The 26,186-nt window shown below is 36.9% G+C and overlaps 1 protein-coding gene across 5 annotated transcripts in view; it reads right to left on the reverse strand.

Annotated features, from left to right (window-relative positions):
- Positions 1-26,186, reverse strand: part of ZNF608 (zinc finger protein 608) — an 87,985-nt gene that overhangs the window by 37,302 nt on the left and 24,497 nt on the right. For all 5 annotated transcript variants that reach the window (XM_027652585.1, XM_027652583.1, XM_027652584.1 and 2 more), the window contains exon 3: positions 10,258-10,513. In XM_027652585.1, the coding sequence (XP_027508386.1) occupies positions 10,258-10,513 (256 nt within the window). The remainder of the gene's footprint in view (positions 1-10,257; positions 10,514-26,186) is intronic.

The following is a 26,186-nucleotide window of genomic DNA, read 5'->3' on the forward strand; positions in this document are numbered from 1 at the left end:
GTCCCTCTTCCCCCTTATTTTTACTAATTTCATGTGCCACTTGTGTGGGCAGAATCAAAGTAAAAAGAAATGGTGTTAGCCTACTCGTTCATGTTTCATAAAAATGCACCAGTTGATAAATTCGAATCTCTGTGCCACCTTAAATCTTTATCCAAGGGAGAAACTGACTGTCAGTTCTGGTAGAAAACCCTTCAGTGGGTATCATGAAATAAATTACTAAAATGCTATACAACTTCATTTCCACTGTCAATAGGAATGTGTTCACAGGGGAGATGCAGTCATTTAAAATCCATCTCAGTTTCCCTGTTCAACAAGAAGCAAGCAGTACTTTGGCATAAGACTGCAGCAGCTGAGGCCACCAGAACTGAAGTGCTGGAATAAGGAAAATTCAAGGAAATCAGTTCTGTCCAGCTTTCAGGATACACACACAACAAAAACAGAAAGAAAGAAAAAATAAAGGAGGAAAATAAAAAAAAAAAAAAGAAAAAAACCCAGGAAGTTAGGAAATTTCCAAAAGAGCTGAACTGGATGAAAATGCCTGTGTTCCAATAAATGGCCCTTGTGCACTGGCCAGCAGAAGCCCAAACACTGTGGAGATATCTCAGCCTTTCATTAATAACTGGGAGGATGGGAAGACACCACTGCTGCCACATTTTCTCTCCCCCCTGAAGTATGTTTGAATACTTTCCCAGATAAATCTGTTTGTGACCAACCCTGACTAGCCAGTTTAATGAATAAACTACTATGTCACTGTATTTTAAACCCAAGATCTTTCACTCCCATCTTAAGTAGCCCTGCACCCTGGAAGAAGCGCAGCCTAGATGGGGTTTGCAAAAAATTGATGAATTTGAGAAAGCTCAGAAATTGGCTACTGTCAGAGAACTAAATTATTTTACCACTTAAAAGTCAGACATGTCTGCTTTCCTTAAAAATGCCGAATTCTCAATTTTTATTAGACTATCAAGGGAAAAGTTTTTCTTCCTTTCACACAATAGCGGTAAAGTGAAAGGCTTTCTCAAGTGTGTGCAGGCTGTGTGGAAATGCCATTCTGTCTTTCAGAATTCAACAAAAATAATCCAATTTTCGTTAAGTAAGAACATTAGTAGCACTGTCTTTCCTTCAGATTTTATCACCTCTAAACATAGGTCTCTAGCTGGGAATTGCTGCAACACAGGAAAAAATTTTTTTTTTTTTTAAATTGCTCAGTCTTGTAACCAGTGATTCTTTTTACTCTAAAGCTACATGAAGCCTACCGATAGCTAGCGGTTCTTCTGGATGAAACTGGCTTGGATGGAAACAAACTTGGACTGGCTTCACTGTCACAGGTGACATTTGAACAAAATTTCTCAAGAAGCAATATTAGTTTATTGCAAAACTTTTTCCACAGAACCTACAGTCATAACTTTCAGGACTTTCATAAAACTGCAGAGGATAACCTATAAAATAAGCCTCATTTTAAAATCCGTAACCATTAGAAGTCATACTCGTTGGCATCAGCTTGTCTCTTCCCTAAGAAAAACAGCTCCTTTAGTGAAACCCGAGACGACTCTTAGCGTTTCTAAATCCCAGCTAGAGCAGATCACATAGCCTTGGGCTTTCAAAGACCCACAAAAGCCAGCTCTGTATGAATGCAAGGTTAAGAAGTACAGGTTCAGTCACTGCAGGGGAAAGTAAATAGGCAGTAAAACGTAATTACTTGTTTCAACGTACTTAAATGCAGAAGTTTTAAGTGACTGTGGGGAAAAAAACCCCACCTCTAGATTAATTGAAGATTGATCTGGAACTGCCCCTGCTTGAAACTGATTCTCCACAACATTTATCCTCAGTGTTAGGGTCTGGCTGCAGAACTGCCATCTCCTGACAACTAATGTCCCTTCCATTTTATTAAAGGAGATGTTTACACTATTAGCTAAATCACTAGAGAAACAGCAAACGGCTTGATCCGCCTTTAACCCTCAAACAGAAACAACAACAAAACTCAAACAAAACACTAAATACACTAAAATACTGCCCCAAGCATAGCCCTAGTAAACAGACCAACTAAGCTTAAGAAGTAACTGACATCTCACAACAAGGGGAAGAAAAAGAAGGGGAAAAGAAGGTTTTTCTTAAATATTCTTTTTTTATGTTGATTACATCTTTAATAAGAGTGGTAAAATCTGCCCTTAGAAATTAATTCTGCAGCCTTTTATTTCCATAGCTATATCCCCTTTAAATTCCTTTGAGATTTAAATTCGAAGCTAGTAAATACAAACCAGTGTTAATTTTGATGGACACATAAGTGATTTTGCTTTAGTTGATTCTCTTTAGAAAAAATAAATAAAACCCAAATTAAAGCAAAGTGCTCTAATACTGGCCTTTTGTTTTCTATCCCAGATACTTCTGGGGTTCTTTTAACCCTAAATTTCATGGCCCTTGGGGATTTAAGATCGATGAACTTCAGTTGTATTTTCCATTGCAACACTAGCTTTAGTAAATCTAGATCTAGTTTTTCAGACTAAATCAAGAAAGTATTTGCCTTGAGCTTTTCTTTTTTTATATATATGTATTCTTTTTCTTCACCCTCAACATCTACATTTTCAACCTCTACGTTTCCTGTCTCCTTTCTTTAGAATAAAAACATAAGACGTAATTTTTTATTAACCCTAAAGGTCAAAAAGCTCTTCACTGTTCAAAAATTTTAAATTGACTTTTTCCTTCTGCTTTTGGGATTGCCACTTGCTACCAAAAATTACCAAAAGTTACTAGTACATCAGTAATAACTGGAAAGAATTACGAATATCCCTCAGGATGACAAAATATAAGTTTCCACTGTTTGTAAAAAATGAAGAGTTGGATGTTAGATCAGACATTGATCTTACACAGGAAAGCTAGTCACAATGCTAAAGGCAACTTTTCACTACATAGCCTGAAACAGAGGAAAAAAAGGATTATTTTGCAATTTTCTATTAAGCTGTATTAGCAAAAACAGGTAGTCCAGCAACTGAGAGAACCTCTCATTTACCACTGCACAAGATTGGCACTGATTAGGAACATAACAAAACTGGAAGACAACAGCTTGTCCTAACTAAAACTATGCACAAAATTAAGAGTGACTGTGAGAACAACTTTAAATAAGTGTTTTAATTCCTGAACCACACCAACTAAATGTGCCATTGCAGTTGTGCTTTCATCCCTTACTTTAGTGGTATTTATTTAGTAAGAAAACACTTGCACACATACAGACTTCATTAGCAGTCATCTCTCCCCCTGCTATCTACAAATCCAAACATGTTCCAAGTATGTACTGGAACAGTCTCACTTCGAAGCAATCTACTGCTGTTGAGATTTCACTTTTGAGCATTAAATGCTCAAAACTGTTGCTTTTCTTAAAGCAACTCCTTCAGTGTTCATAACCTCACTGCTCCAGCAGGCTCAGTTTCACATTCAAATAGCCCCAAGCAAATGTTTCCAATCTCAATTATCCTCCTTCGTTTTTCTAGGCACCCTCCCTGCTCCCATATGCTTGTTTGTAAAAGGAAAAATTTTCTATGTATGTACAAGCAGCACAGGGAGTCTTCCTCTGTAGCAGTCTGGTAATATCCACAGTTTTATGTAAGCACTGTCTGGAATTTGTTAAGTTTTTCCATTCTCTGCTTTGGGTTATACCAAGAGAATTGCACCCAGTTTCTCACTGAGTTTGTAAAACATGGCATTTGCAAGGTCCTTTTAGATAAGCTGGCCATTACTACCCAGGGTAAATACGACACTTCTGATATTTTTGGTCAGTTATGACTGTACTCTGGCTATGCTCTGCTTAGCATTAAATCAGTACTCCTAAGAGTGAAGCAACAAGAGAAGCACTAGGGAGTAAACAAATTTCACATCCTTCCATGTAATAGAGACATGCAGCCTCTCTAAACAAAGCTGAAGGACTAGCAGTAGTTAGACCCTGTGGTGCGTTTATGTTCAAGAAGGAACACTGACATTTAAATACCAAATTTAACATTTAACAGCACAAATTTCCTAAGTACTTTTCTTCCAGGGTTGGTCTGCAGTCTTCAGAAAGCTGAAGCAATGGTGTTAGGAAGGAATGGAAGAAGTGATGAGCTAGCATAATTTCTCTGCCACACTAAGAAATAGCAGTGGTTCTGCTTTCAACTCTTTTTTTTCTTTTATTTTCTTTTTCTTTTACAGATCTTCACTAATCTGTGAGGCTTTCCATTACCTAAACAAACAGCTTTAAACTTAAATTTATGTTTAAATGAATGACTAATTGAACATTTTTGGAAAAAGAAGTGTTTTGCAAAAGAATCAAAATTAAACTCAAGGAAGTAAAAATATTTCCTATCAGACACATATCTCCCTTCCTCTACCAGCAGAGACCATCCATAACCTATTCTGCATTTCTGCTTCACTGAGAGGGTTTATCTGCTGTTTGCTATGAACAAAGAGCCTGCAAAGTTTTGGTTACCACAGTCCATCTGATTCATGGCAACTCATTAGAGCCACATCACAACCATGTGCACCTGGTTCATAGTTAGTCCCAGTGGTTTAAAACCATTTGAGGGGCTTCTGTGGATACTCTAAAATTACCATTTGCTTCATTTACTTTAGATAGAAACAGCAAAAATAGACTATGAGTAGTAGGCACTCCTTACCTCAAACACTGGCCAGCACTGTATACTTCAAGGAAGTTCATGAGAAACAGTGCAGAAGCCAGTTACAGGACAGTGTCAGAATTTATGTCCCTAAGCATGTCCCTAAATACTCTGATTAGGTCGGGCACGCTGTTGAGATTTTTAACTACAGCTAAATCCGTCTTGCAGTCTGAATCCTATAACATTAAACTCTTGAAACTTTTCTCAGATAGTCTGTGCAATCTCCTGACTCCTTTTGTAAAGCACATAGAGCTTCCATAAACCATAAACATTTTTATGCCAGAGTGTGGCTTCCCATTGTGAGATTCAGCCCATTTCTCTTCTGTAACTAGTTTCTGTGTAACGGGTACTAGGTGTCAGACTCCAAGTGCCTTTAAGTCTATAAAGAATCTTATATCTCAGGCTCCTTAAATCCATTGATTTACTGGGTCTGGTATCACAAACAGTAGAAAGAGGAAAAATTAAACAAAACATCTCAAAATATAAATACGTGTAAAGGCTTTTTCTGAATAGATGATATTTTGATACTGGTCGACACTTTTACTGGGTCAGCAGATGACTCATGACACTAGAAAATAGCTGCGTTTTAGGTGTTCTGTTAATGTAGCTAGCCAAAAACCACTACTTTCTCCACAGACCACTTCTCTGCAACATGGACATAACAAAGCCTCATTTTTGAGCAATGTCTAACTTTATGCTTCTGTCATATACATATACCCACTGTCTTTCAATTCTGAACTAAATATGGTGGTTAACAAGACCAAACCTCCACTTGCTGTACACAGCAAGCAACGGTCTAGATCACACAGAAAGGAGAGAATATAAATGCACCCTGTCTAAAAAAGTATATGTTTTTTACAACGGTATCACTTGGTTTAATAAAGGATATTGCCTCTCTCAATAAATCTTGGTTGAGCTCAAGACAACAGTGTGATTTAATCATGTTTCTCTGAATTTCTATGAATTGTTGTAATGTTCTTTGATATAAAACTTTTTAATGTCTACATTTGTTTCCTTACATATTTGACATGGCTTTCAATATTACAAGTTTCATTGTTTCATCATGCCTTTGTATTTATGAAAGGAAGAAAATGTGGTTGTTAAACCACAAAAATGGCTAACAGGAATAACAGGCTGTCAGACTACTTCTCATTCTTCTAATTCTGTTTCTATTGACACATACACACCCTTACTTATACACACATGTACAAATGCATATCTAACCAAAGACATTTCAAACAGACTGTTCTTTTAGAGAAGTTTTTGCAAAACTAAGGCCACATAGTAAGGCAGGAAGGAATCCACATCAGCTCTGTGCAATAGATATGTTTTCAAAACATCTATGCATATTAGTTCCAAAGTGGCAGGCTGGGAAACCATACACACAGTATCAGCATGCCTCTTTGTCATCAAAGCCTTCTGCTTTCTACTGAAAATTTCTGCAAAATAGTGTCAGAACTGATGCTATGATAAATTTGGAATACCCTGGAGATGATCCCATCTGAGATTTCTGAGATCCAGAAGATTCCTGTTTCTTGTATTTGTCAACAAGCTAACGCCCAATAAGATGACCCTTTAAAATATACAACTAATTTCCCCATTATTTATTACTGAACAACAGCAGGTTGTACCCGAAACTGCAAAAAGAGGAAGAATGTCAGTGCAGCAACGAGAGAACTCCGACGCCGCACGTAGGCAGCTTGTTCTGCACACAAAGGCAGCAAGGTGACGGATGGCTGTCTCCTACGCAGATTTCAAGAAAACAAGACATCATCAGAACTAGTGCTTCTCACTTCTAAAGGTAGACTTTACTACTAGATGTAGAACCAAAAACAGGACATGACCTAGGGCAAGCTAAACCAAAAAGTGTGCTCTAAGCAATTCAGAAAGTTTGTTGGCGGTTTCCCTTTTTTTCTGGGTCATTTTTTTTCCTCCAGGCAGTAAGAAACAATTAATGTTCTCTTCAATCTGTTTTCCCAGAAGGTAATTACATGATTTAGTAAGTACCCGATCCTAGATAAACCTTTTTTCTCATTATAACAATACAGACTTTTAGCAGCTGTTTCCCAGAGAATCAACATAACCAAACAAACCAAAATATACACTCCAATTAACACTACCAAGCTGCTTATTGTGAAGGACTTTTACAGCACCATGGTTTCTGGTGTCAAATATCCGCATCACCTGCCAGTTTCAAGTTGACTTGCCTATAACAATTTTTTATTCCTCTGCTATATGGAAACCTCAGCTAGTTCCTTCAATGCTCTTTTTTAACGCCATTAATTTCACTTTGGAAACATTATCAAGTTATATCCAAAAAAGGTTGTTATGCAGATGACAATGCCTACAGCATACATATGTAGAAATTAAACACTACACAACTTAGTAGAGCAACTGAGAAATACCCACATGATAGCCAGCAGTCTAAGTCAATTATATGAGTAACCAGCTATGGTTACCAACCTTTGTAATTAAATGTCACAGACTTCAGATGCCAGTTTTCCTCTAAGCATTTTAGGATTAAAACACCCTGGAAAAAAAGGTCTGATTTATTAAATCAAGTTAACTGAATAGACTGGTGTGCAATAAATGTAAAGAGCTGTAGTAACAATGCTCTTTTTAATCTTCCACAGTTTCGTCTGAAATCCAACGTTACTTTCTTCCCCTGCCCCTCCCTTGGACTGATTATCTTAAAAATATGACTAGTACATCCAAATATACTCCTTTTTCTGACCTCAAAGAACAAATGCAACAGAATGTGACTACTTGTTTAACACAAGTTTAGAAAAGTCATTATTTCACATACCTTCATAACATAAATTCTCAGTATATGCCTTCTCTTCTATAAAGTATATATTACATCTATGCTAATAATGAGTTCTACATAAACTATTTGATTTTAGGACAAGAGAGCATGGTCTTAAGCTGTGTCAAGGGAGGTTTAGGTTGAATATTAGGAAAAAATTTTTTACAGAGAGAGTAATCAAGACATTGGAATGGGCTGCCCAGGGAGGTGCCGGATTCACCACCCCTGGAGATTTTTAAGATGAGACTGGATGTGGCACTTAGTGCCATGGTCTAGCAACCACGGTTGTGTTGGATCAAGGGTTGGACTTGCTGATCTCGGAGGTCTTTTCCAATCCAGTCGATTCTATGATCTTTCTCCATTCACTCTACTATTCTTTTTGTAATAACTGTGATTCACCACATCCTGTCTGTATTTGCATTCCCGCACCTAGTTGCTGCAGCACATGAAGGCTATCAGATATATAGCCAGCTAGAGAAACGTCAGATTATATATGTTTTTATTAGGTTTTCGAAAGCAGTAAAGGGAGTGAATACCATAGAAACATATTAACATCATAAAAGAAATTTGTATGTTAGTTGGTCATTATGAACATCAAGATGGGTTTAGATGTGCCTAATTACAAAGATTTCAGTTAGAGTAATCTGAATTTACACCAGTTTAGGAAAGGTCACGTTCTGCCCTAAAATCAATATCATAACTAGAGTAAATGAATATCTGATAATCTTTTTTCTCTTAAAGATAAACAGAAGACCCATCTGCACCCTGTTTCCTAGAATTTGGCAGAAAAGGCTTCATGCAAGCTGCTATTAGTGCTTTCATGAACATGTCAGAAAATTTGAATTCAGCTAAATATATATATATATGCGTGCCCTAAACATCAAAACTTAATTAAAATGCAAAAATGATCATTACGAATTCATTTTTCATAATACAGTGTTGATTGTGAACATTGGGAATAAACAGTCAAATTTATGTTATTTTCTTCAGTCAGCAGGGTCTGAAACAGTCAAACACAAAGAGAACAGTACCAACCACACAATATGAAATCATATCAATTATCTTCAGTCTCTTAATCTACATTCTAGCTATATTTCTAGAGTATTTTAGAATCCCATTTTATCTGTATTTGTAGTCACTCATAGCTGCAGTGTTGCCAAACAGTATTTGTAAAGCTGTGAAAACAGGCACATTCAAAACTGTTTCGCTCAAGCATGCCATCATTGAACTGAGTTGTTTCAGAAGATTTTTTTACACAAACTAGGAAAAGGCTGAGGTAGTTAATTCCCATTAACTAACAACAGTTTTTAAACCAGTAGAGTGATGAGAAACTGCTAAATGGAATGTTATCCTGACCAGAATGCACTCTTTTTTAATACTTCATTAGTGATGCCAAACCACTCGCAAGGAAGGCTTCTTAAATTCAGTGGGGGTCAGAAGTTTAGTTTATTCAGCAAGAATAACACTATTAACAGCTACTGCTCTTTCATGTCAACATAGTTAACGCCCACACATTCCAACTCTAGTTAATGCAGGCCAGTCAAGGAAGATTGCAGTTGCTAAGGGCAGTCATCTCTGCAGGGATATTTTAAAACAGAATTTATACTGTGCTTTAAAAACAATCTAAAAGGATCAATCTGCCTTATGAATCTGCTGTAGACATACACAGAGAGAAAGATGGATGGATGAAAGCATATAAAAGCAAGTAAATCTGACTCTATTGATTTTTGAAAGGACAGTGTAAAGCACTTTGGTGAGGTCTTATATATCACTGCAAAGGACCAAATACCATTTTGCATATGGTGTGAAGCATGTCAGGATTTATCATGAAGCATTACACTGCTGTATTCTGTCATTATATGATTTTGTAAATAATCTTGTTTTCACTGTTGAGGAAGGTAGATCACTAAAAATTAAATAATCCTCAAAAGCAACATAAGAAAAATCACAGGAAGATTTTCAGACAGGTATAAATGGAGACATATGCTATTATTAAACCAAAAATTGCAGAAATTTAGTGTACACATGCAGTATTTTTAGCAGGAAAAAGCTGGTATTTTAATAATGAGCTTTTGAAAACCAAAATGGAAAAATCTGCATATCACAGCATAATCCTCTTCCTACTTTGTTCTAATTCATAGCAAATCAATGGTTAGTGTTAACCAAAGCTCTCCAGCACTCCTACTTGGACAAATGCCTTCAAAGGATATTAAAGAAATCACTCTGGTTTAAATAGCACTTCTTCACCAGATGGAACACTTTTCTTCAAGCAAGAATGCTTTCATCTGAAATTGTTATATTTCAAATAACCAAAATGCAAACAATAACCACATCAACTTGAATTTCCATGAGGTCTCTGAGGCTTCTATTTTTATGTAATGGTGGCATTTCCTATCATAGTGTCTGAATTCCAAAATATTCAACTTTCTAAGTTTTCATCTAACATATTCATACATCCACTCTCATCACATATACACACCCTCATGATGTATATTTAAATAGCACATTTATGCTATTTTATTAGCAATTTTTTCATATGCTTTTCTTAATACAGCAGGAGGAAACAATTCTATTGTTAGCTTGGGTTACATGGTAGGTCATTTGGAAAACACAGTTGCTTTACGTAATAAAAAAACTGCCATTTGTTTTTAAAAGAAAAACTCACTAGGTGAGCCATAAAGCTGTGACTGCCATTGTACATAATGCCATCCCAACAGACTAGCAAGCCTTTAGTTAGCACCAAGGCACATACAGCAGTTTCCTCCTTCTTAACATATCTCACAGACAAACCTAGTGGAAAAAACAATTTACCTTCTTCAGTTTCATGCCACACAATTCCTTCCAAGTTCACGCTGGTCCCAGGCTCACAGGGTCCAAGGCATTCAGGTTCTGTTACTACTCCAACCTCGCAAGTATTTACACCCACTGAACGAGTCCGTACCAAAAGCTGCTCGACTGGTGCTGCAATATTGGATGAAGATGGGGAAAAGTAGGAAGGCAGAATCTGAGGTGTGATACTGCTGGAAATCGGAGGTGGAGGTGCAGGCACTGTAAACAGGGGATCAACCTGAAAACAACAGACAAACTTACTATAATGGTGCTGTGAGAGTTAAAAAAAAAAAAAAAAAAAAAAAAAAAAGTAATAGCCTAGTTTGCTGAGACTACATTTCTGTATGCAGGGATTTGGTCTATCACAAGTAATTTCAGTCTTATGAGTTCAATTTTTTTGACATCAGACCAAATGCTGCACATGAAAAATTTAGTACAAAAATATCTATCATGCTTAACAAGACAACTTGCTAAGTTTCTACTAGACTATTCCCTGTTGTCATAGACTGCTAGTACAAAATAATAATAAATTTTTAAAACAAAGATTAAGGTCACTTTTCTCTTAGTGCTGACAGAGACTGATTTGTGGATGGAAATTAATTTTTCAAACTGGAAACTTCATTTTCTATTAAAAAAACATTTATAAAGACAGTGCAAAGACATAAATGCCATTCTTTCATGTGCATCGTAGGGAAATTAGCAGTTGAAACAGTTCTAATATCCATATGGCAGCAAATATAATCTCTTGTCTTCCAATCACTTAAAATACATTAGGATCACCCACCTAACAGCTTACAGACAACGTTTACATCTTTCTCCTTGAAATAACAGATGAGGACTTTTATCTACCCAAATAATCTAATTTCTCAGAGTTTCCAAAATGCGTATTTAGAAAAATACAACTTGCCAGACAAGCAGTCTGTACACAGACAATGCACAGAGACAGTATCTATATATGAACTAAAGAAGTTATCTTTCCCATATGACTTCAGTATACTTAGTAGCAGATTTTCTGCATAAAGATTTGGCCCAAGGGTTTTCAATGTTTTACTATGGCATAAGGTCCTTTGCCACATAAAAGATAGCTAGATGAGGATATGAGTGTGCCCATTCAAACAGCTAAACCACCTAAAACTCATGTTTATTTGGCCCACTGGATCACAGACATCACACAAAGAAATCACCCTTCAATCTAATGATTTTTTAAATGGCTGTTTTCTAGCTGCATTCAAATAGATGATCACGTCTTCAAGTCTGCAGTTTTTAAGACTGGACATCACAAGTAGACTCAACAGAAAAGACATAATGACTCACTGTACATCATCTAGGTTTCCTTCTAATGTATCTTAATGTAGATGAAAGTTAATTTTGCTTTCTTGTAAAGCAAAATGGGGATAGAAAGAGAAGGACAGACTAAAGAGTATCATCCTTGTATTATAAAATTTTCATATCACAGATCAGCTCACTTCATCATAATGAGAAAATAAAATGGAAATCAAATTAGAAGAACTTTTTTAAAAGTGTAACAATTGTTACTATTGCCCTTTGTGACAATTCTTTGCTTTGAGCATTATTCATACATACAAACTTAGAGCCAAGGCTTTTAATTGTGCACACAAGCCTTAAGCATCCTAAATACTTACCAAGAACATACCAAAAATGTTTTGTATGATCTTTGTATGACCAGCCTGGATTTCAATCTCAATTACACTAGAACTAGTGAGGAGAGAGGAGTGACCTACAACCACAATCTTCTCCAAACTAGTCCTCATTTAGAGGGGTTTCTTTTTTTTTGAGAACTAAATCTTCAGGTAAAACAAAGGAAAAAAAAAAGAGAAATTAAAAAAAAAAAAAAAAGACAACACTGAAACCAAAGCAAAATGTGAATATTAAAAGCATACCATCAAAACTGATTAAAGCAGAGTTCCTACAGCATAAGAACATTGCAGTCAAGCAATGGTATCTTTATTCTTCTCTTTATACCAACAGAGTTGCAGAGTTAAAGCACAGGCAGAATGCTTTGCAGAGCAGTCTTGAATGCACTCGAGCAAGTCAAATATGAACTGGCCCCCAGGAGCAGCTGTTACTTGCAATATCTAATGGTGCGCATCACACAAAACCATAACTGTGTATGCCTAGCATGGGGAGACACTGATTCTATGCTACACAGATTCTGGCTGTCTGATGCCAAGTGGAAGCACATGGTTGGATGGCACAGAGCCCTGCTCCCTGGCACTGACTGTGTAATGATGCTATGTCAACAAAATGGGTCAGCGTGTACCCCAGGCAGAATTTAGAGGAGTTCTTAAGACACCTTACTTGAAATGAGAAGAGAATCTGGATCTGTAACTGGCAGGTAAATGGAGCCTAGCACTTGAGAAAAGCTAAGCCATATCCATTTATAAACCCAAGAACTGATGATGAATGGCCTGTTTGATAGTTTACATGGAGTTTTGTTAAGTTGTACAAAACCTCCTACTACACATGCAACATTATTCTTCCATCACAAAGCCAGAGGAAAAAAAACTCCAAAATGTTTGCTATTGTCATTCTAAACTAGCCAATGTTTTAAACGGATGTAGACTAAATTGGCAGATGTGTTTTCCATTTTCCCAGTATTATAAACAGTGAGGGGGAGCTAAAGAAAGCATGGATCTAACAGTGTATCCTATTAAGTTCTTTGTTACAAATATTTGTACTCAGTTCTGGCTTATTTAGACCTACTAATGAATGTTCATATTTTCCACTAGAAACATTCACCCAGGACAAGGCCGAATAGTGGTTCTTGAACTAAAAGGGGCTGTTTCTCTGTGAATTAAAACACTAAACCTATGGTCAAGAATTAAGTGGACATTTACTGTCCCCGAGGTGCATGTTCATTACACAAATATGACCTTAGTCACAAGAAAAAAAATATGCTAAACTTAAATATTGCTCCAATTTTTACCATGTTTTAGTATTATCCCATGTTGTTTGATAATCATAACATCAGCACAGCAAAGTGGTGGTTCCTAGTGATCATTCTGGTGACACAGTTGTTTTCATGAATTCTCCAAAGGGCACTGATGTAAGCCATTAGAGGCAAAGAGAAGCAGGAAGGCCCCCAACATCCAGTGGAAAAAAGGCACATAAGACTAACATCTGGTGGTGGCAGTCTGTTAAACTGAAGAAAGTTAATGTCAAGAACAGATGTGCTGCAGTTTCTCACTGTTATTTTTTCATTATTATTCCCAGGTGTTGGTGCATATTGAGCAGTAGCCTTGCTGTTTATCACACAAGATATTCCAATATGAGACTGAAAATCTGAAGCTGAGGAAAGTTATTTACACAGATGCCCTCCTTATATACACAATTAAAGGAGTACAAAAAGACAGAAATATTCAAGTAATATTTACTTCATTTAATTCCAAGAGCTTTTGAGAACTGACTGCTGACAAAGGCTACAACAAGGCTGCAGTGTTATTCATGGCAGTTTTCTACTGCCAAGTGTTTAACTGTATCAGAGAGCTATGATGTTTAGTAGCAGAAAGCTCACAGAAAACGAAGACAGTGTGCCAAGCAATGCAGCCACTGCTCCATGGAGCATTCCTTTACCTGAACACTCACCAAAAAAAAAAAAAAAAAAAAAAAAATCTATCGGTGGATGCATAACATTAGTCAGTATGAGGAACAGCACACGGAAGGGAAAGGAAATATCGTCCTAACTAAAAACAGGCAAGACTTTCTAATAAACAAGGTTCTCCTTCAGCTGCTCAGGCACTCTATATGTTGGAATCAATTTCTGGTTATCAAAATTCACCTTCCTGATTTAATCAAGGTATGTCTTTGAAGATATATTTCAACCATGGCATAGTCTACCAATCTAAGACCAAATGAGGTCATACACTACTGCAGTATCACCCACCAGGTGATTTTGCACATGCCAACAACCATTGAATCCACCTACCAATACACACCCTGGAGAAAGGCAGAGGAGCAGGTTTAAGGCTAAGCATAAGCCCCTCCCAGAAAGTACTGCTTTTTAAATTGAGAAAAAAAATCTGCTGTAAGCATTCTCAGTGGGAACATCTGCATTAGCAGAAAGGATGTGAAAAGAAGATCAGAATCCTATTATAGGATCTACCCAAAAAACAAAGCCTGACCCTTTGCAAAACTAAATCCTTCCTTTAAAACAACACCAACATAAAGAATGAAAGGAGTAAGAAACTTCCAACCTTGAAAATTACATTGACAAGTTCTTTAGAATTATAATTAATACTTCTAAGAATCACTATGTCTGAAAAGGAAAACAGGAAATAAAGGAATTCAGCCCTGTATGGTTTATCTCCTACAAATTGCTTTCTCTAGATTTTAAGGTGAAAGGAAGACTAGCTTGTTTTTACATAAGGTATGCTTGCCTCTACCTCAATTTTCTAAAGCAAGAGTGACCTCAGAAGACCTCATTGTAATCTCATGCACAGCATCATAAATCAGAAGTAATTGTAATGAAATCAATGAAACTACTTCAGGAGAAAACAAATGTGGGAGAATGTGACATGAAAAAATGTCTGTGTGCTCAGCAGTGTGTCTGCATTTCTAGACATCTCATTGATCTTTAAAACTCTTCTTGTTACAAATCTTCCCCCATAAAGAATTTGCACCTCTAAAAACCAATGCTATTCTTTCATACTCTACCATTTAACAGAAATTAACCCTATGAAGAATCTCCATTTCAGCTGAATTATCTCAATTTAATCTCAGTTCAGTATTTCTCGCATATAAATTCACATTAGACACCATCTCAGAAGCATTTTGACACCATGCCTAGCAGAAATTATATTTTGTTTCTTCGAATGTTCTACATCAAATTGTTGGAGGAAAAAAAAGGTCAGTGACATGAAGGGCATGAACAGAAAATAAGAAAGAAATACTACAACACACAGATGTAGAAAAGAATTTCTGTCATAGGACAGACATATCCATTACAAGCCTTAAATTCAAAATACAGGCAGGTCAGAGTACTAAGAATGTTATTTATTTTGGTCAACACAAATTGAGAAACATAAGAGCTTAAATACAAAAGAAGGATGAAGAAGATTTACACTGCCTAAATTTCATACAAATTTCAGACTTAAAAAACATATGTGCAATAATAATAATAATAATAAAAGCTTATGGTTTACAAATATCGTATTATGGACAAGAAACCTAATGTGTAATTGTGTTGAACTGATTTAACACAAGTAGCATCTAACTGGAGTTTCCAAGTATGTTCTACTCTTAAAAATAACTTCTCCAATCAACTGAGTAGTAGGAGAGAGCAAAAAGACACACTAACAGAAACTCACACCATTTTTCCTAGTAAAGCAGCAAATCATCATGTCTAGAATGATTTCAATATTCTGAACATTTGTTATTAAGCAAAAAAATATCCACTTAAAACTCTTACTTGCTAATAAACTTTTAGTATATGGAACAAGGAAAAAATCCCCCTTGTACTCAAGATACTCTATGCCACCTGCATCAGCTGCATTAACCAATACTCACAGTTCTGCAAACTCCTAATCTTTCCACAGTTACATGTTCTTCCTACATATTGACCTTCAGATCTCCTCAGACATTAAGAGATTGTATCTGCAGCACCTCCACAAACATGACAATGTTAATATTTTATTTTTAGGACAGCGTTAATATACAATCAAGACTATGATGAAAAGTCAAAGCTTTGAGTAGTGTCTAATGCAGCATAATGGTGCTAAACAAATGACAAGAAAACTTCCTTGTCCTCTCTTATATCTCCTATTTTAGCTCAGATGCTTGGGATTTCCCAAAGCCATTCACCCGTTTTACTGAGAGAAAGATTAGCATTTGACAGCTGCCAGTGATATCCTTCTGCCAAGACTGCGCCTGTGAAAAACTGTATGTCAACTCGAATGTTTGGCAGAGTCCTGGGAGGATGCCCATATCACCACCTGCACACTTCTAGTAAAGACATTTCTTCTCATTCAGCCCAAGAAAATCATGTTCATTGAGATAATTGTCTCTAGAACACCTTTCTGAATTGAATCTTGATTTCTTCTTGTCAGCTCTTCAATTTGTTCTTCCAAACTTTTCTACAGTTGGTCAGCATGCTTTAATATAAAATAAACAGGTACTAAAATTCTCTCAAGATACCTGTCCTGTGTAGAGAGGTACACTGTATTCTACAGTCAAGAAATGAATTTTTCTGGCCAGTCAAAAAAGGAATTTCTCTGAACTGTCTGGGATTAGACAGAATGTGATTAAGATGTTGTCCAGTATCTGTCAGTGTCACGCAACTGAATACAGCAAAAATCAAGGTGTTGTTGGTAAGGGTTGGGTACTGCTCTTTCAATTTATGTGACCCTTTAGGAGTTTTTTACTTTAAAGAAAAAAAAACCTTCATTTTAAAGATGACAATCACCTCTTTTTCTTCCACTAGGTTGCTACACTCAACCTTTCAGAGTTCTGAGCCTGAAAATAGATAAGGTATTTTCTTATGGAAATTTCACAGCATTAAATAAACATTAAATAAATGTTATCCTGCATTTTCCAATGTTTATTGCTATCAAGTGTGAGACTTTGACCTAAGAAAGAAGGCATGGTTGCTCTACGACATATCAAGACACCACACGACCATGGTAAAATTTCTCACTCTTAATTGTATATAGGAAGATAATGGTTAACTTGATTGCATTATTTAACAGTTTCATTACAAATGTTCATCAATATTACTTTGAGAGTTTTTCCAGGAATGCGCGATGTATAATAGAGTGGCAAACAAAACTCAGAAGAGAAATGGCTTCCTTGCACCTTTTTAACTTTCTTCATGTCAACTGCCTTTTAGCCATTTGCCAACCACTCACTTTGCAAGTGCGCAGTTGCGCACATTATGACTCAGGCTGTTCTTCAACAATTCAATAAAATTTTGTTGGGAAAAATCAACTGAACTATTAATTTTTCTTCAAAAGGCTTGTCAAAGAACCTCTATCATCTTCAGAAATGAACTGAACTTTCCTGATGTTCTATGTATACCAAAAGCTTTTACTTGCCTGACTAGATTCTTATGGATGACGTTTTTAGCATGTTCTGAAAATAGAGCATTTGACTTGATGGCCCCATATTTATTGGCATCTACAGACCCTAAACTTTTTTATTTATCTAGCCCTAAGGTTTTTTAGGCAAGACTGGCAGGTCTTTGGCTAATATATTCCTGTATATACATCTCCGGCTTGTGCTTTTTGATAGGGTACAGATCCCATATCAGTTCATTTTTCTTTATATTTCTTAGACCAACTTTACGGTATTAGCTACAAACAGTACAAAGTGTAGAATATTATGTCCTAATTTTATTTAAAAGACGAGACAGTATTATTACTTTTAAGAATGGGATGTACACATTATTATTTAGCAAGTCACTAAAGGAAACACCTCTAAAATTACCTTTCAGCTTTCCTTTTCACTGTGATAGTTGAACTGAAAAAAGAGCTGAAGCATTAGTGTTTAGCTCTCCCTGAAACTGCCTACTGCTGGATATCTATAGTTAAAAATAAAATCTTAATTCTCAAATGCAGTTTGATGTATTTACATTATCTTCAGGAAAGACAATATATGTTGTTGTTTTCCCTCTCAACTGGTGTACACCTTCGCTGGTGTTAATCTAAAGTAGTTCCACTCAACCTTAACTACAGGCAGCATTTGTACTGCAGTGGTTGTTTTACCACTTAGCATTTCAAATAAGAGCTCTAAAAAAAGTTCCGAAAATCATACACATACAGTGAAGATTTTTAAAAGGAAAAGAATCCTTATGAGTAGGAAACTGCCATGTCCTCCAAATTGCTAGGTTAGTGTTAGTTTTTTCTTTTTCTAAACTGAACACAATACTGATGCAAAGTGTTCAATAACCCTTAACAATGAGACTGATGGATTAGGGTTACAGTATGAAGGCAAATACAAGAACTGGAATCAGCAGGGAAGACCTTTGGAATTTGCTTACCCACTTGCCATTCAGTAAAGAAACCCAGACTTAGTGTTCTTGTAGTTCTTTTTCATGAGAGCATCTACACTATCAACATGAAATTTTCTGATTACAGGTTACCTAACAGCCAGCCAAATCTTGTCCCTTCAGTGGCTTACAACGAGGTCACCCTGAGATCTCTGTTCTCATGTCCCTATCTCAACAACATTTTTCACTAGTGATTTAGATTTAGTACCTTGAGATCCTCACTAGCATGTTCTCTAGGAACTCAAACACAGATAAAAGTTTATATTTGAAGAGTAAGGGCTTATCATTCCTGTCTTACTGAGAAACAATGCAGGCAAGCAAAGGACCACACTTCACCCAGAAAATCCCACACACCATTTTTGAAAACACCTTGTGTTTCAGTATGTCCTTTCTTACACTCTCATAGACTATTTTTATAGTGTAACAGCGTAATCAACACCTGCAGCAAAAGAAGCTCCTTTTCTGTTCAAATAAAAGCAAAAGAAATCAGCGGCTCAAGTATTCCACTTTTCATGGGTTACATTCTCCAGTTACTTGCACCTTCTAGTCTATGCTCTGCCCTAACTGTGCATATCCTCTCTATTCTATCCACTGCATAATGAGCTCATAACAAAGAACAAAACAAACAAACAAACACACACACCCCCCCCAACAAACAAACAAACAAAACTCAAAAAAACAAAAACAAACAAAAAAAACCCCCAAACCACTTTTTTATGCTTGGTAGAAATTCAAATGTCTTGCTCAAAAAAATAAACTTAATCTAAGCTGTCATGAAATCATGAAATGGCTCTGGCACTTGTATCAAACTATACAGACATGAACAGAACCTTTGAAGAAATGAAACTGCAGTTTATCAAGTGTGATTTATAAGCAACACTGATTTAGCTGGGAGATAACACTGCTGTCTAATCATTAGTAGTCAGACAACAGCCATGTGAACACATCAATTATGGGCCACTGCCAAAAGCCCTTGAGATCCCAGAGATTAACAGCCAATCCTCTGTTTTACAAGCTCACATCAAAAAGAATATTAATAAGAGGAGGGGCAATGTGAAAGCTTGTCAGAGTAATTCATGCACTAAAACAAGGCATTTTTCCCTTTGCTCTGCCTTGAACTGGTCCATGAAAAAAGCTGGCATCAGCTACAAAGCATGAAGCTGCCAATTTCTCAGAAAATGTTTTTCATTAACATATGGGAACTTGTGAAAGGCTGGAAAAGCTCTAGTTGGTGGACAAAGGCGACAATTTCTATCTGTTCCTTTCCTGAATGTATCAATCCTGCAACTATTACTCAGATATTTGGAAATGAACATACATGCACAGAAGTGCTTGATGACTTTTATCTCTCTCAAAACCAGAGCTATTTACTATTTACAAAGCAGGTAGCCTTCAAGGCATCTATTTACTCTGTTTTGCTAATGACTTTGAAAAACTAATGTATAAATACTACCAATTTATCTTCAGGTTCATTTTGGTGTTCATATGTGTGGAAAAAAAATCCCAAAATTATGCGTTTCTTACTGACTTCTATGCAGGGTGGTTGACTAGAGGTTTACTGTTCTTACATATAAATGAATGGAAATGAGACAAGAATATAACTCCAAAGGCAACAGTTATTCCTCTGCACAAAAGTAAACATGCCTATAAAGATGGATGTCAAACAACTTGTTGCTGGCACTTTTAATGCAGCAAGTTTAACTGGAGAGTTTAATCCCATCAGTGGCCGGTGAGAGTCCACTCTCTCCGGTCTCTACTCAAGGGCCTAAAAATAGAGGTCTTAGAGAATGGCTGCAAAAAACCCGCAATAATTCTACCAATACTGTGTACTTAAGGGAAGAGAGAACTTCGTTTTTGGGGATTTTCCAGAGCTCCCTTTATACAAGCTGCCTCAGTTACTGCTAGTAATCAGCCTCTGAGCAAAGAGGAAGCAAGACGCAGAAACCCTGTCAACTGTCCTTGCTGTTCCAGAGCCAGTAGCTTTAGGCACAGCTCCACAATACATATTCTGTTTTCAGATGAACCCACTTCATCTTCCAGACACTCATTTCCTTCACTTGTTCTTACGTGGAGTATAACACATACACATCCTACTGCAGGATGACGCACTGTTTGTCAAATTGATAAAGCTAAGAGAGTCTTAACTACTCAAGGAAGCACAAACAGGCAGGAAGTGTTTCAAGCACCAGATTCACACTGTGGAACTCCCTCTTTAGTAAACAGCTGGAGCAAAGAGAGATCGGTCCCAGACTGTTTGCTCGAGCAACCATGGCAATGTTAGCTTCCACAGCTTTATTGCTTCAGGGACATTTGTAATGACAATTTTAACTAAGGGTACAGTCTTGTATCATTCCTTGTGTTACTGCATCTGTGGACAACTTGTATTTGGACAGAATAAAATCCCACAACTCGTCTCACACGTTTCATGGTATTCATTTTGCCATGCTAGTTAATTAAAAAAGGTCCATGGGAAAATGTGACAGAGGTAGCTCAGTCTGAAATCGGTTTCAGAGGTGGAACCACAGCCTACGTGTATGCTTTGCATGGTAGGGTACAGAAGACTCACATAATCATTCTGACAGCACAGCCATGGAGATGGCAACTGCTAGAGAAATGAAACATCTTAAACTCACTTGATTAAGCACAGCTGATGTTTGATAGCTTAATACTGTGTAGGAGAGTCCTTTGCTAACTTAGGTTTGCACTTATTTTTCCATAGCAAAAGCAATGCCTGGAACACACCAGGTCCTTAAAGATCTATCACCTGCAGCTTAACAACTGACACAATTTTAGAAATATATTTTTTCTTACACTAGACATATTTTGAGAGTATATCTACTGTTCTAAAAGACTCTCTCTGATATACACCCAAAAATGAACACCATGCTATGAGCCTCACCCAAAAACATCTCAAGTTTTTAATTTCAGTGTGTTCCCTCTTTCTGTCACTCTCTGTGAACTAGTGATTTTGCAATTCAGTTGCTTGAAAGCTAACCTGGGAAAACATTTATCAGGCAGATCTCTTCCAAAGCAGTAACTTCCTAAGCTTATCATGAAACAAGAAAGTGATTCAACCATTGCACAGTTGATAATGGTGAAAAAAACCCCAAAATATTCTGAGGCCATGTTTTTGTTAAGCTGGCTGAGACAGGAAATTTGTCTTCCAAGCATTCTCTAACATTGTTTTCAGATTTGAATGCACTATTACAAATAGCAAATGTTGGACTTAATGCACAAAGTGACATGAGGTAAGTTTGACAGCAGTGACCTCCCAGTATCTAGCAAATAAAAAAAAAGAGACTGTTTATCTATTTTTAGACTACTCAAAACAGGATCAATTTTTTAAGTTTCTGATTTAAAGACAACATTTCCAGAAAGCACTGAACAATCTACGCACAAAAATCCAGGAATTTTCAGATGTCAATTAGATGGGCAATTAGATCTCTCGTAAATCATCATTGAAAAAATTAAAAATATAAACAACATAGTCTCTGGATCAATGGATCCTACCAGAAAAACAGAGATTTTAGGTGACTGCAATGACTCTTAGATTGGCTCTTACTATACCTCCTAAGTCACTACTAAGAAATGCAGGATAAAACAACAAGTGAAAAGAAACCCTTTTATAAAGTGGAGGGCAGCACTCAAATCAAGTTATTTTTGGTGGCAATCCTGTACAAGTGCTCTGCAGGTTCTACATGGCACCACTCTCAAGGAAGTGTCAAAACAGTATAGACAGGAGTGCTGTAAAATGGGGAATGCGTTAGAATGGAATAATCAGATGATAGCCCTAATACAGAGCTCCTGATGATGCACAGCAGCACGATCTTTATTTCAAGCAACACTGAATACTTTTTAAATTTACTATTAGAAAGGTTTTCAGCGCTAAGTGTGTCAAGCTCTAAACACTTACTTGCTTTAAGACAGTGTTAATGAGTTGGCTAATCACACAATTTTATAGTTCTATAATATACTGTGCTGTAAAAATTAAATCAGTGTTTATTACACCTCTGCTACTTTTCTTTTCCTTCTTACTGGACTGAGTCTTGGATGGATTAAATGGATTAAAGCAAGTACTGTACTACAATAAAACCTAAAAAGTGCACTAAGTTGACAACGGTTCTCAATATGTACGTAAACAGTATTTTAGTTCAAAGCCCCCCTGCAAACAAAGTGGTCCAAACACTACTTTCACGTGCTGAAATTAATGGCATGCTTATTTTTCAATTTGAGGGAGCTACTCCATCAGAAAATGTAGCAAATTGTATCAATAGTAAAATACACTAAAGGAATACCAACAAATTAAAAATTAAGTGATTTTGCTTGTATTATTACTAATATTTTTGGCAACTGAAAATTAAAAAGTTAAACTTTATTGCCATTGTTTTTATTTGCTTCTGGAATTTCACTCCTCTTGGACATTAAAACCAACCTAGTCAGTTTTCCTTTCTCTGGCTCAAATACAAAAGGTGAAATATAACTCAGTTTGTATTTTCGCGAAATTACACGTTTTCACAAGGTCTCTTTGATATCAACAATGAGTATGTGACAGACCTTGATACTGTACTGTTAAAACTTTATTACTGAGAAATCAATATGACTAATGGCCAACCAGAAGAGACTGGATCAAAGATACCTGATGATGCATTACTTGTGGGAGGACAGAGAAAAAAGGCACACACACACAGAGACATTGGAAAGAGCATACACAGACATCCAAGATACAGACACAGAATTAGTGGATGTAACCAAAGAACTTCATATCCATTTTTATGTTTCAAACCTAGCTTCGCTGCAGAGAAAAAGGGACAAAAAGAATCAGATAAACAAAAGCTTCTTTGATTTCAATAGGCATGATATAGAAAACTCTTCACTCTTACATAGGAAAGAAATATGTATTTAAGCTACCCTACACTGGATTAACTTGAGTATCTTCTGAAGACTGACCACTTGCTTTCAATATTGTTTATAATTAGAAGGAAATCATTATGGGTTTCATTAAAATTAGTACTGTGGCACTTAAATTGTATTTGTTTGCTGTTCCACAGAAAGAACACAATATCTGTAGTTTTGCCCACAAAGAAGTGAATATCTTTTCACATTCCCAAATCATGCTAAAGAGTCTGATTACAATACAGGAATGGATAGTCAGTTCCTATGGCATGGCACGGCTACTTTTCATGTCATAACGTCATCACTGCTTTGTGGTTCTAAAAGCTAGGAATTCTGAGATTGCAGACTCATTTGGTTTGGTCTATATTTAGGCTCTAGAAGATACTTTCAAAGGAGCTATTCAGTATTGAAATACTGAATACATTTTCAATAACTCTATCATCTTGCCATCTCAATTTCACTGACTATAAAATGAGGAAGCTTTCTTTTCCCTCTCCTTCCTTCAGTGTATCGTGAAGCTTACAGCCAGATTGTGTACTTTATTTAATTAGAATTTAAAGCCCAGAACTGATGCCAGATTTTCAATACAGCTCACAAATCAAAACAAGGGGCCAGGTGTTCCAAAGGACAAAGCACACTAGGCGCATGAGTTTCCCCTCAGATTCTCATAATGGCAAAAGTAGGTGATAGCCTGTTCAAAAAAATCTTACCATAGTTGTAGGTGTTAACCAGATTAAAAAGCTGCCCTTCATAAATAACTTGTAATACCTCCAAGTGCTTTTTGATACTTGGAAGAAGAATGAAATAAACATGCATTGAAATATTTAGACCCAGTTCCATTTTTCATTCCCAAAAAAGGAATACTGTATTTAGTCTTCCCACTGTTTGGGGGCTTTTAGAAGCAAGGAAGATACTGTTTCTTGACTAATTTTTTTTCCTTAGTATCACACGGAAAGATTTCTGTTTTGGTTGGTGGGGAATTTTTTTTAAGGGGGACGTGTATGTTCTAAAAAAAAATTAAGAAAAGACACTAAAACTGGAATAGGATAGGATGCCACTGGATGACTGAAAAATTATGCTGTGTTTTCTTCTGCCACACACAAGCCTTCAGCTTTGTCCAATACATCACCTAAGCACAAGGGAGGAGGATGTATTGGGTTTTTCTGCTACACTACCATTTGCATGAAAAGGAGCAGTCGAACGAAAATTAAGCACTTAAACAGCTTAAAAAAGGCACTGGTTCAGAATACTGTACTTCAATAAAACACTCATTGTTATTCAATGCTTGGCAAATGACATTGCCATCACACACTAGTAGAAGAACCGTGAAGAATAAATGCTATCTGAAAAAGAGGCTTGTACTTATGCAGCGCTAATGACCATCTAAAAGAGCGATTCTGCACGGTTACATCCTCTTCGAGATTCACAGCTGCAGCTTCACAAGAGCAGCCATACATCATAATCTGCAGCCATTTTAGACTACCCTGTGCTTTGGAGAGCAACATGGGAAGTAAGGAACTGCTAATCTGTAAAGTTACAATCAAAAATAACTCTATTCAGCGGTGATGACTAAGTGTGACGACCCACCTTCCCCTTAAGGGTGAGTCGTCACGCAGAGGAGGAGGTATTCAAAATTTAAAACTGACAACACCCTTGACTGTAACAGCAGTGACACACAGGGAAAAGATCTCCACGTTTAGTTTCATCAGAGAGAAAACGTACTCATTATTAGATTTTGATTTCTAATTCATTATAACAGTGGCACGGAGTAGCACACGAACAGTTCTTTTAAAAGGTCAGATAATTGTATTTTAAGATTATAACACGTTTTAATTAACGTGAAGAATTTGCTTATTGAACTGATCCTATAAACATAATTAATTAACTGAGATGCAGTGACTTTTCAGAAAGTTAACAGCTTGTGAACAAACATTATGTCACCATACTTTGAAACTGTTTGATAATCAAAGGCAACGTTATTATACAGTAGATTAATCACAGATTTTGTAAGTGTACCAGGTTGACCCTGGTCAGATGCCAGGCACCCACCAAAGCCACTCTTTCACTCTCCCTCTGCAACTGGACAGAGGAGAGAGAAAAAAAAAAACAGCTAAGGATTCATGAGTTGAAATAACAACTGAGAGAGGTCAGATACTGATTACCTTCACGGGCAAAACAGACTCAAAGTGGGGATAGTACTTAAATTTATTACTAATGTGAGAGTTTATTAAATTTAGAAAAACGGCAAAAGTTTGCAAAACAAAAGGAATAAAACGAAAAGGAAAAATTAATTACAACACGTGTTGGGTGTCCTAGACATGCAGGATTCCCAGGAACACACCTTCCAATTCAAAAGTCCTGCTTTTTAAACATTCTTAACGTTCAACCCTGTTTACGTCATAGAAAAGGCGTTCCCCTCTCCCTTACTGGCTGTGCTGGGAAGTGGAGTGTCCAGCAGCATGGTGGCTCCCAGGACCAGCCATGTGGTATAAGGGGTTTCCTTACCAATATTCATTTTACAGTTCCCTATTCCCGACCGCATGTTTCCCTGACACCTGTTCCAGGCGGAATCCGGCGTCTTACAACTCCGCGATATGCTTTACAGGTTAGTAAAGAAAAACTCCTACGTTAGTGATTTGTTTAACTCATTTGCTTGTAATAAAACCGATTCTTTATTTCCCACAACTAATAGGAAAGGAGCCAAAGAGGAGAAACAAAACAATCTTAAAAGCACCTCCTCCCCACCCTCCTTCCATGTTCTCTCTCCTCCCCCCCAGCGGTGCAGGGGGACAGGGAATGTGGGTTACAGTCAGTTCTTGTTTCTGCTGCTGCTCGGAGAGAGGAGTCCTTCCCCTGCTCCTGTGGGGTCCCTCAGACGGGAAACAGGCCCTGATGGAACGCTCCAGCGTGAGTCCATCCCTCAGGCATCAGCTCTTCCCAAACTGCTGTCCCGTGGGTCACTCCTCCATGGGGTGCAGTCCTTCATGAATGAGCTGTACTGACGTGGGTCCCCCAC

Source organism: Corapipo altera, unplaced genomic scaffold (genome assembly GCF_003945725.1).
Source record: "Corapipo altera isolate COAL_440 unplaced genomic scaffold, ASM394572v1 61286, whole genome shotgun sequence".
In the NCBI taxonomy this organism is placed as follows: Eukaryota; Metazoa; Chordata; class Aves; order Passeriformes; family Pipridae; genus Corapipo; species Corapipo altera.